The sequence below is a fragment of the Pteropus medius genome, unplaced genomic scaffold (assembly GCF_902729225.1).
Source record: "Pteropus medius unplaced genomic scaffold, Ma_sr-lr_union100, whole genome shotgun sequence".
In the NCBI taxonomy this organism is placed as follows: domain Eukaryota; kingdom Metazoa; phylum Chordata; class Mammalia; order Chiroptera; family Pteropodidae; genus Pteropus; species Pteropus medius.
The window spans coordinates 10,794,790-10,809,055 of NW_024354911.1; the positions used below are offsets into that span (position 1 = coordinate 10,794,790).

General features: G+C 32.1%; 1 protein-coding gene, 1 non-coding gene and 1 pseudogene across 7 annotated transcripts in view; 1 reads left to right on the forward strand and 2 right to left on the reverse strand.

The window, feature by feature from the left end:
- Positions 1-76: 76 nt before the first annotated feature.
- PRPF39 (pre-mRNA processing factor 39) overlaps positions 77-14,266 on the reverse strand; it is a 30,389-nt gene continuing 16,199 nt past the window's right edge. For 5 of the 6 annotated variants that reach the window (XM_039856472.1, XM_039856474.1, XM_039856476.1 and 2 more), the window contains 10 exons: positions 13,052-13,219; positions 8,449-8,614; positions 7,868-7,975; positions 6,308-6,472; positions 5,869-5,995; positions 5,248-5,516; positions 4,198-4,382; positions 1,405-1,479; positions 1,071-1,191; positions 77-814 (listed from right to left, as the gene is read on the reverse strand). In XM_039856472.1, the coding sequence (XP_039712406.1) occupies positions 758-814; positions 1,071-1,191; positions 1,405-1,479; positions 4,198-4,382; positions 5,248-5,516; positions 5,869-5,995; positions 6,308-6,472; positions 7,868-7,975; positions 8,449-8,614; positions 13,052-13,219 (1,441 nt within the window). In that variant the 3' untranslated portion in view covers positions 77-757. The remainder of the gene's footprint in view (positions 815-1,070; positions 1,192-1,404; positions 1,480-4,197; positions 4,383-5,247; positions 5,517-5,868; positions 5,996-6,307; positions 6,473-7,867; positions 7,976-8,448; positions 8,615-13,051; positions 13,220-14,266) is intronic. The other variant, XM_039856477.1, reaches the window with a different exon arrangement.
- LOC120597995 (small nucleolar RNA SNORD127) lies at positions 5,107-5,186 on the reverse strand. Its single transcript, XR_005651487.1, has one exon. It is a non-coding gene; the product is annotated as a small nucleolar RNA SNORD127 (small nucleolar RNA).
- Positions 12,667-12,785, forward strand: LOC120597949 (uncharacterized; annotated as a pseudogene).

The following is a 14,266-nucleotide window of genomic DNA, read 5'->3' on the forward strand; positions in this document are numbered from 1 at the left end:
AAAGGATACTTCAAAATCAATGACCCACTAATAATAAAGTTAATATTAAGTGATCTCCCAAATAAATTCATAACAATTAGAGGATGAGTCTTCAATTTTATTACAAAAATGAAGATGATCAGTTTGATCAAAAATGAAGGCTTGCTCACAAGTTTACATGAATATTCTAAATACAAAGTCTCCTGAAACAACATACTTTTGATATGATTTTCATTTTTTAAAGGGATGCAAACATTACATTTTATTTATAATCTATTTCAAGATACAGTATTTCAATTATGTATATTTTCTGCAGTTAGATCGAAATTCACAAGGATAATTGAAACACGCAGACAAAACCTAGTCAGCAAAGGTTAAAATCCTTTTTTTTTTTTTTTAACTGGAGGTAAATCCTTAAACCAGCCCTTAATGTATTTTCAGAATCTTGTACTACACTGACATGATTTGCAGTCAGGTTTTTTTTCCTACCTTTAAGGCTACAAAAACTCTTGCAAATGCATTGCAAAAGAATTCTAGACCACTTAATGCAAAAATAAAAAAAATAGTTCTCCAATAAAAAGTAAATTTTATAAATGGTAGGAAATAGTATCTGTAAGCTACTTAGTGACATTTTCCCCTATTACTAAACAAATGTTACACAGAACCAGGGAAGACAAGTTATCAAATACAACAAGCTTATGCTATGTTTACATCCCTCATTTAAAAAAAAAAAAATTTCATACTGTCACACACTCCATCTGATATTTACATTTTTCCATCAAGTTGGAGGAGGAGGATAATATTGTCCATAATTCCAAGGATTCTGGTAATTATACTGAAAGGAAAAAGCAAACATGTTGGCATGCTAGCACTATGGCTGAATTTCATATAAAAAAAATATATATAAAGCAAATATGTGTAAGAAAATAGGCATGTGTTCACTGTTGAAATTCTAAGATTTGACCACAAAATAACATACTGTACAATCTGGAACAGAAGCAGAATTGCTTTATCTTTAAAAAAAAAAAAAAAAAAAGCCTTTTTAACAACATCTATGAACCAAAAATTCAATTATAATTGTGTGAACTCACTTGATACCAGGCACTATAGTTATATGCAGCTTGATTTGCCTGTAAATCACCATCAATCATCTGTGTAGATGATGAAGTTGTATCTTCTGTGTGTGCTTTCTTTTCCTCTGGTTCTTCTGATCTAAATAAAAGGACAAATGGAAACCTTCAAAACTACAGATAGGTCCTTTAACAAACAGATGCATGCCACCAGTGTACATCTGCATATTTTTTTAAAAAATTGTCTAAATTACCACAACATAAAGGTAACATTTAAAAATATTTGTCTTTTACAGGAATTACCACAATGAAATGTCTTTTAAGCATCCCTTTCTGATTCAACAAAGTTACTTACCCATTTTCTGCTTTTCTTTTTAAAGAATCCTGCTCTTTTAGGAGTGTTTGATGTTCGTCATAAGCATTCAACAGCCTGAGAGAAAAGAAAAAAAATCCACTGGAATATACAAAATCCAAACTTAAATTTTTAAAGTGTTTTAACTTATTTCTACTTAGGAAAACAAAAGTAAATTGAAATGAACATCCTTTGACTTTCTTTTTTAATGAGCCAGCAGGCAAATCTGTTCCCAGCTACCTTTTCTGAGGAACCACTGCCCTGCACTTTCCTTTTCAGTCCATGCATTCAAATGGGGCTTCTTACAGGCCTGGCTAATTACATTATATCCTTGACCAATAACTGATTTAGAGGTGAGGATATGACCCAAACCAGGACGTTTAGTAGTCCCAGGGTTTTTGACTGAGCTACTGAAAAGGTGCCTGTTCTACTAGTTGGCTAAAAGCTGATGGCCAAGAGCTACCTGTGCTTATCATTTCTAATACATGAGGAAAGCCTGCCTGAGAAGCTGTGACACAACTAAGACAATGACCTTGATGTTTTTGTCCAATGCCATCATGTAGTCCTGACAACTGTACAATCTGTATACTTTAAAATCTAACGTAACAATGCTACTGAAGACACCTGACATCAGTTAGGATAAAGTGTATTTAAAATGAAACTAAAAACCATATAAAACTATAGTATAGTTGGTTATCATTAATTAAAAGGTAAGTTTTAATAAAATTCTGATGTAATATATGGAACTTATTGTTTATGAAGTTCTAAGTGCCATATGTCACTTGAAGCCAAACTGACTGTAAAATCATGATTTTGTTTTCCTTTTACCATTTTCTGAAATATTGGCTTTATTTTTAAAAGTAATCATAAACCTGAATACAACATTTCTGTAGAAATAACCTTGAAATTTTACATAACATGCACAACTTCCCTGGGCATCTTGCATATATATATATATATATACACACATTTAATAATATTTATAATTACACTGGTCCCAACATGTTCAAGGGCTATAAAATTGTTAATACCAGTCATCTCAGGTTGAGTGTTTACTCAATATCAAACTTTAAATGGACTAATTACCTTAAAGCCTTTAACAACCCGTAGATTGAGTGATGAGACTCAATCTTCATGTGAGAAATTTTGAAAAATGAAGAACATACAAATCAGCAAGTGACTTAACATTTAAGCCTGTATTTGTCTGACCAAAGCATTAATTCTTATTAATTCATTATACTGCTATCTAAATGTCTAAATGGCTCATTTATTTTTCAATCATTCTTTTTTTCTTTTTAATTTCTACTACAACATACTACCTGATACTAAAACCCTCCTTAATAGTATTTGCAAAGGCCCAACTGGCATCTTTGCATTGAGCCTCTTTGCAGGCATATTACTGCCTAATTAAAATATGTCATTTAATCTCAACCAAAACTCTAATAGCTTCCTACTGTCAACTGTGTACTACATGTTCTCTGAACTCAGTCTAGCTCTCAAGACCCAGCACAATCTATATAATTTCCACTACTTCACAAAACTCTCCATCAAGCAGATGTCACTTTTATATGAACTTTTAACTTCCACATTTTATCCTCCTTATCAGAATCTTGTATTTAAATGAAGCCCCACTTTCTCTATGAAGGATGACAAATCCATTCTGACCCACAGTCTTAAGTTATATGCTACTTCATATACTTATGTATTTCCTCAATTACCATATCATCCAAATAGACTAAAAACTAGAATTACATATACCATTTCTTTCGTATATTTTCTTCATTGCAAAACAAACAGAAGACACTAGCTATAGAGGACATGAGGTGGTTAAGAGCAGACTCTGAAGTAGGTTCTAATCCCAGCTGTACAAGGTAATAGCTAAGTGACTTTGGAAAAAATGCCTAATCTCTCTTTAAACCTCTCCACCTACTGAAGTGCCTATACTCCTCATTAGACTATTAACATATTTTACATTAGATAATTCATATAAAACATTTAATGTAAACCAAACACATACTATACAGCTGTATTAAAATGTAACTCATGTTAAATGATTTTTAGTTTGAAATTTTACTCAACCATCAAAAATGTACACATACACATATAAATACACACAGACACACAAGTAAGTCTTATTTTATGAACAGCTATTTCAATGGAATTCACTCTAAATTAGAATTAGAGAAGGCACATGCCTAACAAGAACTGGGATATTTCCTTACTAGAAATGGAATTGCAGCTCTAATCAATTTCTACTCTTCTGTCTTACAAATTTAAATCTTAAATTTGTCCTTTACTCAAATCTAGATTTCTACCACCCTTAACTTTCAGCTTTTTACAATGCACAAAGATAAGGCCATTAGGCATTATCTGTAGAACCATATCCATCCTCTTTTCCAATCTGAGATAAAATGGCATTCCTACCCCACCCCCCCAGATGAATCCCATCCACCTTCTGTGGCCTATATGTATCTGTGTTTCAGGGTTCAATCCTTGATCTATTCCCTTTCTCAAGGGATTGCTGCTTCCTACCTGCCTTCTCTCATCAACTCACTGTTCAAATTACCATACCAAAATTTTGAAAAGTTTTGAAGGAAAAACAAACCATATGTCCTCCTCTTAAACACATATACATTTACGAAACTGAATTTACCCCACATCTACCTAAGGGAAAAATAAACTAGGTAAACATTTTAAATTCAACAATATATTAAGTTGTATTAATCATCAAATTCCCATCAAGAATTATCAATGCTCATTTACTATTCAAATATAAATATATAATTAATATCTTACTTATTAACATCCGAACCAAAATCTTCAAGAAATTCCACTTTTCTCTGAGAAAATGTAATTTTCATTTTAATAGGTAATGAACCATGTATAGCTTTGTCAAAACAATTTAGGATATTTTCTTCATTTTGTTTGAGGTCACCACTATATTCCATTTCAAGTAAATTAAGGTATAACTTTGTGTTCTCCTGTGTAAAAAAGTAGCATCAATTAATAATATTTCCAAGTTTTAGACCACAGATATTTATATTTAAAATGCCCTTTTATGTCTCAATTTGAAAAATTCAATATTAAAAATTGTATTAAAATGTAACTCATGTTAAATGTTTTCAGCATATATCAAAACAGGTACAAACTGATTAGCACATTTACAAGTAGTGACATTATCCTGGTATTTCCCAAACAACATGAAAATTGTTGAATGTCAATAATTTAAAACCCTATATCCTGTCTTGAGATTCAAGTGGCTTGACCTACCATGACAAATATAAAATATTAAAAAATGAACTATATGGTTCCAATAACTTAAATCTTGACAACTGTAGATAATCATCTTAAACTGCAGCGGGAAGCAAACTGTTATAAACCTGTATCTTAAACAGACCCGGCATTAGCTGAAAATTGAAAAAATGAGAACCTACCTATCTACTGACTCTTATCAATTGATATATAAAAGGAAATACTTTGGAAAAAGGAGAATCTCACTGCTACATTTGCTGCACTGTAAATAACTGCCATGCTTTGGTTTATAAGGTGTTCTCCCAAGCCGTCTACTTAATCATCAGTAAATTTACCATAAATTTTCTAAATGTGGGGAAAATAGTATCACAATGTCTGCAACACTTTTTAATCCAATAATCTTAATTTTTCAACCTTTTAATTCATAATAATTTAAAATTTTTCTTTAAAAAGTGGCAACATCAGTTTAGAGGGACTGTTGTCTTCATTTAGTAATATATTACATACAGACAAATCTTTCATCATAGTTGCCAAAAAAAACCCCAAAAAACATGTTTTTTTATGGAAGACATTCCAAAATATACAAATACATACTCTGTCTCTTTCAATGGCTTCCAAAAGCACCTTTCTTGATTTTACAAAGTTTTTTTGTATTTTGAAAAGATGGCGGGCTAGTTTGATAGCATAAAACGATGATTCATTATTTGATTTGGCATTCTTAATGGCATCCTGAAGCAAATATTCAGCTTCTTCCATATTTCCATGTCGTCGTTCTAAACTTACTCTTCTCAAACGAACCATTGCCAATCCTAGAACACATTCTTCAAATGTTCTCAAGATATTCCTGGCTTCGTTAATATTACCTAGAAATAGTAATTCATTGTTTACGCTTTTGTTTAATCTTCTGAAATATCCTCACGTCAGGTATTGCTGAGAAACAGCTCAGAGGCTAAATTCAGCCCTGTTTTATTTTTAAAAAATGGAACATGCTCATTTGTTTATGTATTATCTAGAGCTACTACTAGGCTATAATGGCAGCATTGTTAGGAAAGAGACCATCTAGCCTGTAGAGCCTAAAATATTTACTATCTGGCCCTTTATAGAAAAAGTTTACCAGTCTCTGCTTTACACCATCCCTTAAAGACTCGATTTCTGTATCTTTATCCTGAAGTAACTTAAAATCCCAAAAAATCAACTGAATTTCCTCAATCTTACCCTGCTGTTCCTCAAAAGCTGCCCAAAGCATATGCACCATGGGTTTCTTTGGGAGATGAATAGTGCAAGCTCTGCTGAAGACATGCCTCACTCCTTCAATGCTATGGTTTTCCATGTACTTGGCATACTACACACAGAAACAGAGGAAATACTGAATAATTTACAGTTGAACAAGCCATTAAATATGTGACAGAACGATAAAATTCTATTTGTAAACCCATTCAGCACCTTTATTGAACCACTAGACTAGTTTCTGTAAGGAAGGACGAAGAGAGGCAACGAGGTTGGCATATGCAGCAGTCAAATCTGGTTGCAAGCAGACCATCTCCTAATGCAACAGATATAGTTATATGAACAACATTCAACAGAAGTACAAAAAAGGTTAGTCACTAGATCAATGTTTATAATATTCAAGTTTCAGAGCATATAATTTTCTTACCTTAATCCAAAACTCCTCATAGAGGGCACATGATATGACACATCTTTCAAAGAGAACCACAACTCGTTCATGAGTCCCATTTTCAATTTCAAATTCTAAGTATTCTTTCCAGTTTTTTAGTTGTGCCTTTTCCAATGGTTTCACATGAAAATAAGGTCTTTTAATCTGTAATAAAAGTATGACATGACAATAAAAATAAACCAATATCAACAAAATATGCATGTGTACAGTAACAATATAAATTATTTAAATTATAAATATAATTGCTAATGAACCAAAAATTTCAATCACCATATTTCACGTTGAAAAAAAAACTTTGTAAATTATAATCCTTTAAACACCTTAGGCTTTACATAATGAGGAAACAAGGTATTTTCCATTTATTCAGTTATTTTAACACAATTTTTTAATATTTTAGAAATCTTACTGTTACTTTTAAAGTGAACAATTATACCATAATAACAGAAAGCAGATCAGTGGTTGCCTGGGGCTAGGAGTGAGGTGGGGGTTACTGACTGAAAAGGGGACAAGGGGACTTTTTGGAACGACAGAATAATTCTATCTCCTGACTTCTGTGGTGACTGCAGCACATACACATTTGTCAAAACTCATTTTCTGACCAGTCACGAAAACCCCACATACAGTTAGTTGGCCTTCCGTATCGGAGGGTTTGCATCTACAGATTTAACCGACCATGGATCAAAAATATCTGGGGGGGAAAAAAATCCCAGAAAGTCCCAAAATACAAAACTTGACTTTGCCACACTCCTGGCACTATGCTGAATCCACATGAATGAAGTGATGTGTAGGCAAACCATGTTTACATGAAAATACAGATTACATGAGAATACTATGCCTTTTTTTAATATAAGAAACTTGAGCATCCACAGATACTGGTATCCATGGGGGTCCTGGAACCAATCCCTGGATGATACCAATATTATGCTATATAGTTCCATTCACACAAAAGGCCAAAACAGAGAAATCTACAGAAAAAGAAAGTAGATTAGTAGTACCATAGAGCTGGGCGGAAGGGATGGATTGAGTAGGTAAGGGAATAGAGGGATGAGAGGTAAAGGGTAAGGGGTTTCTTTTTGAGGTGATGAAAATGTTCTAAAATTGACTATAGTAATGGTTGTAGTTGCTATGAACTACTAAATTTTATACTTTAAGTAGGTGAACCATGCGGTATGTGAATTGCATCTCAATAAAGCTGTTAAAAAAATAAAAAATTAGAATTGTGGGGGGAAAAACCCTCATTTTCCTGTACACCTAAAAGGGGTACATTTTGTTGTATGTGAAGTATAATTCAATGTTGATTTTAAGAATTGAACAAGTATAAAAAATGGTTTGGACTAAAGAGATATCTTGCAATTCAAATAAATCTGAATTGAATAAGATTCTAAATTTGATACTAGTAGCAAAAATGGGACAAATGTCTTAAGTTATTACTTAAATAAGAAAAATAAAAAGCAATAGAGGCAATACTCAAAAATGAAAGAAAAATACATTATTCCTATCACTATATTTTTGAGACTATTACAAAATAAAAACACTTACACCTTCTTCAAATGTCCACCTTTTACTAACTTCATGCTCATTATAATTAAACATTTCTTGATGAATTTCAATGATTCTATGTCTCATGTTTTCTATTTCAGTAATTAGCTTGGGAAGAAAAAGAAAAAAATTTAAATCACACAAGTTATATATTGAAATTTTAAAATATCGCTGCTTACATTTAAGTATCATCCACACATACTTTAGTCTTAGAATAGTGAAGGGTTTTAAACTGTTATAAATTATGTGCAAATAAAATTAACTACTAAAATTTGTAACAGAATTTCCTAACTACTTAATAAAAATGTTTTTAAATTTTTTTTTAATTTTTATTTATTTATTTAAATAGGGCTGGTAGATCACAATGTAGGCAAAAATATTCTTTCTAGGTTATTTCTAGATGTCTCATAGTAAAATACATTCTCTACCTAAATCTGTATTTAAATTATACCAGCTAAAGAATTTTCACTTGCCTTAATCAGAAATACTTTATATGAGCTACAAGTCATACCACACATGCAGTCAAGGTATATAAAGTCCAGTTTTTCATGTATTGAAGGATTTTTTAAAAGTCTAGTTACCTTTGCTGGATCAGTTATGTCTTCAATTCCTGATGGTAGATCATCACCAGGAGGACCATCATCACCACTATGTCCATTTACAGAAGCTAATTCCCTTCGCAGCTGAATAAACTGTTCGCCAGTTAGAAGATCTCTAGGCAAGTTATTCTGTACATGTTCTTTAAATCTAAAGGAAGACAATAAAAATACATGCTCTACATATGAAGCCTAATTTCAGATCCCATGTTAATTCCCATAACACATTCTTACAAAGAAACTGATTTAAAGAAAGCAAAACAGCATTCCCTTTCTCCCTCCTTTCTGTAGTAAAAACCTACCACTTGATAAAGCAGTCTACAGACATCTTCATTTCCTTTCTGCCTTTGTAATGAAATGGAAAAGGCATAGACAGGCATAAATTCAAATTCTAGTTCTGTCTATTATTAGTTATTTGACTTAAGGGAAGTTTTCCCTTTCTTTAAATCTTGGTTTTCTCATCTGTAAAAAGGCACAATATCTATCTTGAAAAATTACTGTAAAATTAAATATAGTTATCTATACTTAAATTATAAATGATCACTTATAAATGATCAAGAAATGTTTGCAGTTTCTTCCCCACCTCTCAATTACTCCTGAATCCATGTGTCTGTATCAAACTCTAATGAAATTGCCCTAAAGTCACAAAGTACCTCTTACATGCAAAATTAAAGGGACACGTACTACAGCCTATCCTGATGTCTTCAGTACTTAAGGCTAACCACACCTTTCTTTTAGAATCTTCTTTGCTTTCGGCTCTGACTTAGCACTTTCTGGGTTTTCCTCCAAGTCTGACTGCTCCTTGATCACCTTTGAGAGATCCCTCTTCCTACCTGCCCCTAAATGCAAGTATTTCTAAGGATTCTGCTCTGCATTTTGTTCTCATCTATTTTTACATATCTCTGGACAATCTTATTAATATAGCTTGAAATAACACACATACTATGACAGCTTTCAAAACTATAACTCAAGCTCAAACCTTCCTAAATTCCAGATTAGTATATCCAATGTCCAACACTCTTCACAAAGAAATTTTAAGCAGAGTGTTTTGAAAAAAATGTCGTTTCATTTTATCCACACACACTAATTTATATATATGTACAAATATTAATCAAAAACACCAAGTTGAGGAGCTCAATATCTATACTATCTCAATTTGGAAACTTATAAAAAATGTCTTAAACTGTGTCATCTTCATCCACAAATCAACACCTTCAACATTTCTAATGTGTCAACCACTAAGTTCTCCAATCTCTTCTATCTAGTTTATTTATATTCCAATGGATACCAGGTTGTATTGATTCTACCTTCTAACATTTTCATGCCCTCCTCACTTTTCCCCTGGACATAGTATTCCAGCCCCTAGTCTCACAACTCTCATCCCCACCCAATACTACTATAAAAAATGTTATTAAAAAGTAATCAGGTAAAACAAAATCATAAACATGATCATAAATTCCTCCTGCCAAAATCACTTCAGTGCATTTACCGTGTCAGGCTAAAATCCAATCTCCTTAAAGTTTTTCATATTCTGACACAACTTTTGACCAAATTTACCTTTTCAATCTAATTATTAGACATGTTCCAACATTATAAAATTTCCTCCCAACTTTCTTAAAATTGATTTAGGCTATTTACACCTGGATTTTTAGACTTCCACTAATGTCTGTAAATAACACTGAAAACTAATTTCAATTTTGCAAAACTCAGTGGATACAGAGGATTAACCTGGGACCCATTTCATCACTGGGAGGGAAAAATACAGACTGCCTTGTTTAAAAAAAAAGAGGTAACTCTCAAATGTGTAGTATGAAAAGGAACAATTTAATATTCAGATAAATATTAAAACTCAAAATTGAGACCAGGAAACAAATAAGAAACTTGAAATAAGATAAATTTGAAAAATAACTACTTAATAGAGCATAAATTTAAAATTGCTACACTGTGTAGAAAATTCTTTCAAATGGTGATACAACATGCATAATATTAAGCAGTAATTTTTCATCAGCTTTTTCAACTATAAAGCTAATTTACTCAATGAAGAATGGCTGAGGATCTAATATATAGTGAGCCCTATTCCTAGCTATTAAGGATAAAAAGAATAAACTCCAGAAACTGACAGACATGTAAAAGCTACAAGAGATATAGCAAAATTAATGCTAAGATAAATGTAAATAAGTAGGTAGCGTGATAGCACAAATGACCAAAGGATACTTTCTACTTAGGTGAACTGGGAAAGTTTCACAGAGAAACATTAAGCTGTATGTTCTTGAGGAATATGTGTTTACCAAACAAATTGGAAGTGACAAAGGTAATACAGTCACAAAAGTATAAAACACCACCACCTTTTGGGAAATTATCAGTACTTGGGTATGGCTAGAGCTTAGCAACAACTAGGCACTGGGTCTGAGAAGTTAGGTCACATCACAAAGTGCTCATGCTAAGTAAGATTTTAAATTACATATTTTCTTAGAGATAATGTTCGGTGTATAACCAATGGAAATTATTTCTACTATAGCACTTAGAATCCTTTTTTTAACACATCATTCCTTTTCTATAGTTTTGAGAAACTTGAGGGCCAAGACCATCCACACATAGTTATATTGGGCCTTTATTCCTACAACTTAAAAGGCATATCATCTGTTGCATAGCAAGTGCTAAGACTTTTAAGTAGGGAGAGTATATTATGCAAAGAAAACACTTCAGAGGTTTTCAAAGCAGCTAGTCATGTGAATTTATTTATATAAACTATAAGATTTACTTACAATAAATACTACTTGTGAGTTTGCTACACACTGATAAGAAAAGTGGTTCTCATTGTATTATATAAAAAAGAGCATATTAATGAGCAGTATGCATAATGCAATCAACTAATTTGTTATAAGTATATATGACTTTAAAAAAGCCTAGTGGGATATTCATTAAAATAAAAATAAAAATAAAAAAGATTTGGAGAGGACTAGTTCAAGAACTTTAGGGCCACACTGTCTAGCTTCCAACACTTACTAACTATGTGACCTTACAGGAATATTTTAATCTTCCTCTAATTCCATAAAATGGGATATTACTAGTACCTATACCATACTAGCTTATTGTGAGGATTAAATGAGTTATAAGGCACTGAGAACAGTGTCTGGCATATGGCAAATACTGTATGTATGTTTCCTAATTATATTTTTTTTCTTACCAACAGTAAAGTTCTTATAATCATATATTTTACATATACTTTAGATCCCAGAAGAATCGGTTTATGAATAGGCACTTTCATTGTCCCACCTTTTATATTCATTCGTTCAACAAATACTCATCAAGCATTTCCAAATGCCAAGCTTCGTGTTAATGATGTCTTCCAGCAAGTGTCTCCCTAGGTCAATAGACCCTAGAGACATATGGAATATGTCTATTCCATAAAAAAGAGACAGTATATTCAGATCTACATGCTTCCTATTTCTAACCTGAGTAGTCTGCATAACCTCTTTAATCTTAGCAAACTGATACATAGAACTTTTCAGATGCTTCATAAAGCGTTCTACATTTAAGTAAAAAAAAATTTAGAAAATCATCTATTTAAAAAGTCCCTAAGTTTATAGGCTCTAACACAATACTACTTATAAAAATGATAAAAATATAGAAAATATTACAGTTGAAAGAAAGTAAATACTTATCAACACAGTCTTAACACTTTCTTGTTCAGAAAGACAGGTCTCTGAGTCTGTATTAGTGGGAGGCTTTGAGTACATCATAACACAAAATGTGGAAATCACAGTACACAGATTTAGTTGTTTTAACAGTACTAATTAAAATGAAATTATACCAATCATAATGGAAAATCACAGTGTAAATTTTAAATGAATAATTTTTTATTGTTGAATACAGACAGGGCTTACTACACAAAATACATACTTCATTCACTGTTTTGGATATAAGGAGTTACATGAACACAAGAATGTACCTGTAGTAAATCATTAAGTTTTAAACAGCATCTATTATATGCCCTGTACAGTGTTAGTTTAGTACCACAAAGAATAATTAAACTTAAGATTCTACTTTCTCATTCCTTCACTATTCTGAAATACCTCAGACAAAAGGCTCATCTATAAAGTGGATAAGAATCTTATGTCTAAAAAAAGTAAAACAGTAAAATTCCTAAACATTTCACAAGACATATGGGAAAATGTCTAAATTTAAAAGTGTATAAATTGTGTCTACAGCCATGCCACCCTGAACAAGCCCGATCCCGTCTAATCTTGGAAGCTAAGCAAGGTTGGGCCTGGTTAGCACTTGGATGGGAGTCCACCTAGGAAGACCAGGTGCTGTAGGAGTAAAAAATTAAAAATAAGAGATTGTAAGATGACAAGGTCCTTGCAACCTGTGAGGTCAACCAAGGATTGCCTCGCCTAAAATAAATAAATAAATGAATAATAATAATAATAAGTGTATAAATTGTGATTATCAAGCAAGGAAATATATTCCTCGTTGAATCTAATAGACTTCAACATGACATTTCAAGAGAATTACGATCCTCAATATTAGGAATTAATTACCTGAACAATCAAAGATATTTTAATGACCTGATTTTTCCACTTACCTCTGAAAATGATGACTATACAGCTGTGTTGGAATACCAAGAATACGATCATATATAGCTGTAACTTCTCTCAGGTTTCCCTGTTCATTCTCCCAGTTTATATACATTTCCCACAGTCTGTCAGATCGGAAATCTGTTCCTGCGGCTAGAACGGCATGCTCAAAAGTTCTGAAAAATTAAATTACCTTTAAGTTATCTAAGATAAAACCACTTTTAAAATATTATTTCTGTACTTCGCAATGTGTACAAATATCAAATCATTAAGTTGTACACTTCAAACTAATATATGGTAGTTCTCCCTTATCTTCAGGGGATATATTCCAAGAATCCCAGTCTTGGGATGTCTGAAACCACAGATAGTACCAAATTCTGTACATACTGTTTTTTCCTACCCATACCTCTGATTAAGTTTAATTTATAAATTAGGCAAAAGTAACTAATAGTAAAATAGAACAATTATAACAATATACTGTAATTAGAGTTATGTGAATGTGGTCTGTCTCAGCAAACTAGCATGAATTTCTTTTCCTTCTTTCTAATTTCATGGATAGATTCATTCTTACCGTAGATCTTAGCAACCTCACATAGGACTTTTTTCTTAAGTTGAGAACTTTCACCTTTTCACTTAAAGGAAGCACTTTACAGCTTCTCTCTGGCACATCTGAATTGCCAGAGTTACTACTCTTACGCTTTGGGGCCAATATTAAGTAAAATCAGGGTTACTTAAAAACAAGCACTTCGATACTGTGATCATCGATCTAATAACCTAGACAGCTACTAAGGAACTAATAGGCAGGTAGCATGGATATGCTAGACAAAGAAATGATGTATGTCCCATAGCAGGTAGGCTAGAGATTTCATCACACTATTCAAGAGAATATTCAATTTAAAACTTATGAATTGTTTATTTCTGAAACTTTCCAATTAATATATTCAGGGTATCTGAAAACGTGAAAAGTAAAACTGTAGATTGTGGGGGGGAGGACTACTGTGATGTATGTCAATTAAACCTCAACTTTAAAAAAATTAAAAATAAAATTATTTTTACATTTTAGAATATAATGCTAAATTCAAAATTATATTGTTTTCTATACAGGTAGAGATTAAAAAGTAGAAGGAATAATAAAGAAGTGTATAATAGCTGCTCAAAGAGTGAGAAAACATAAAGGGAATATAGATAAATGTACTTTCATGTAATTTTACCTTACATAAAAT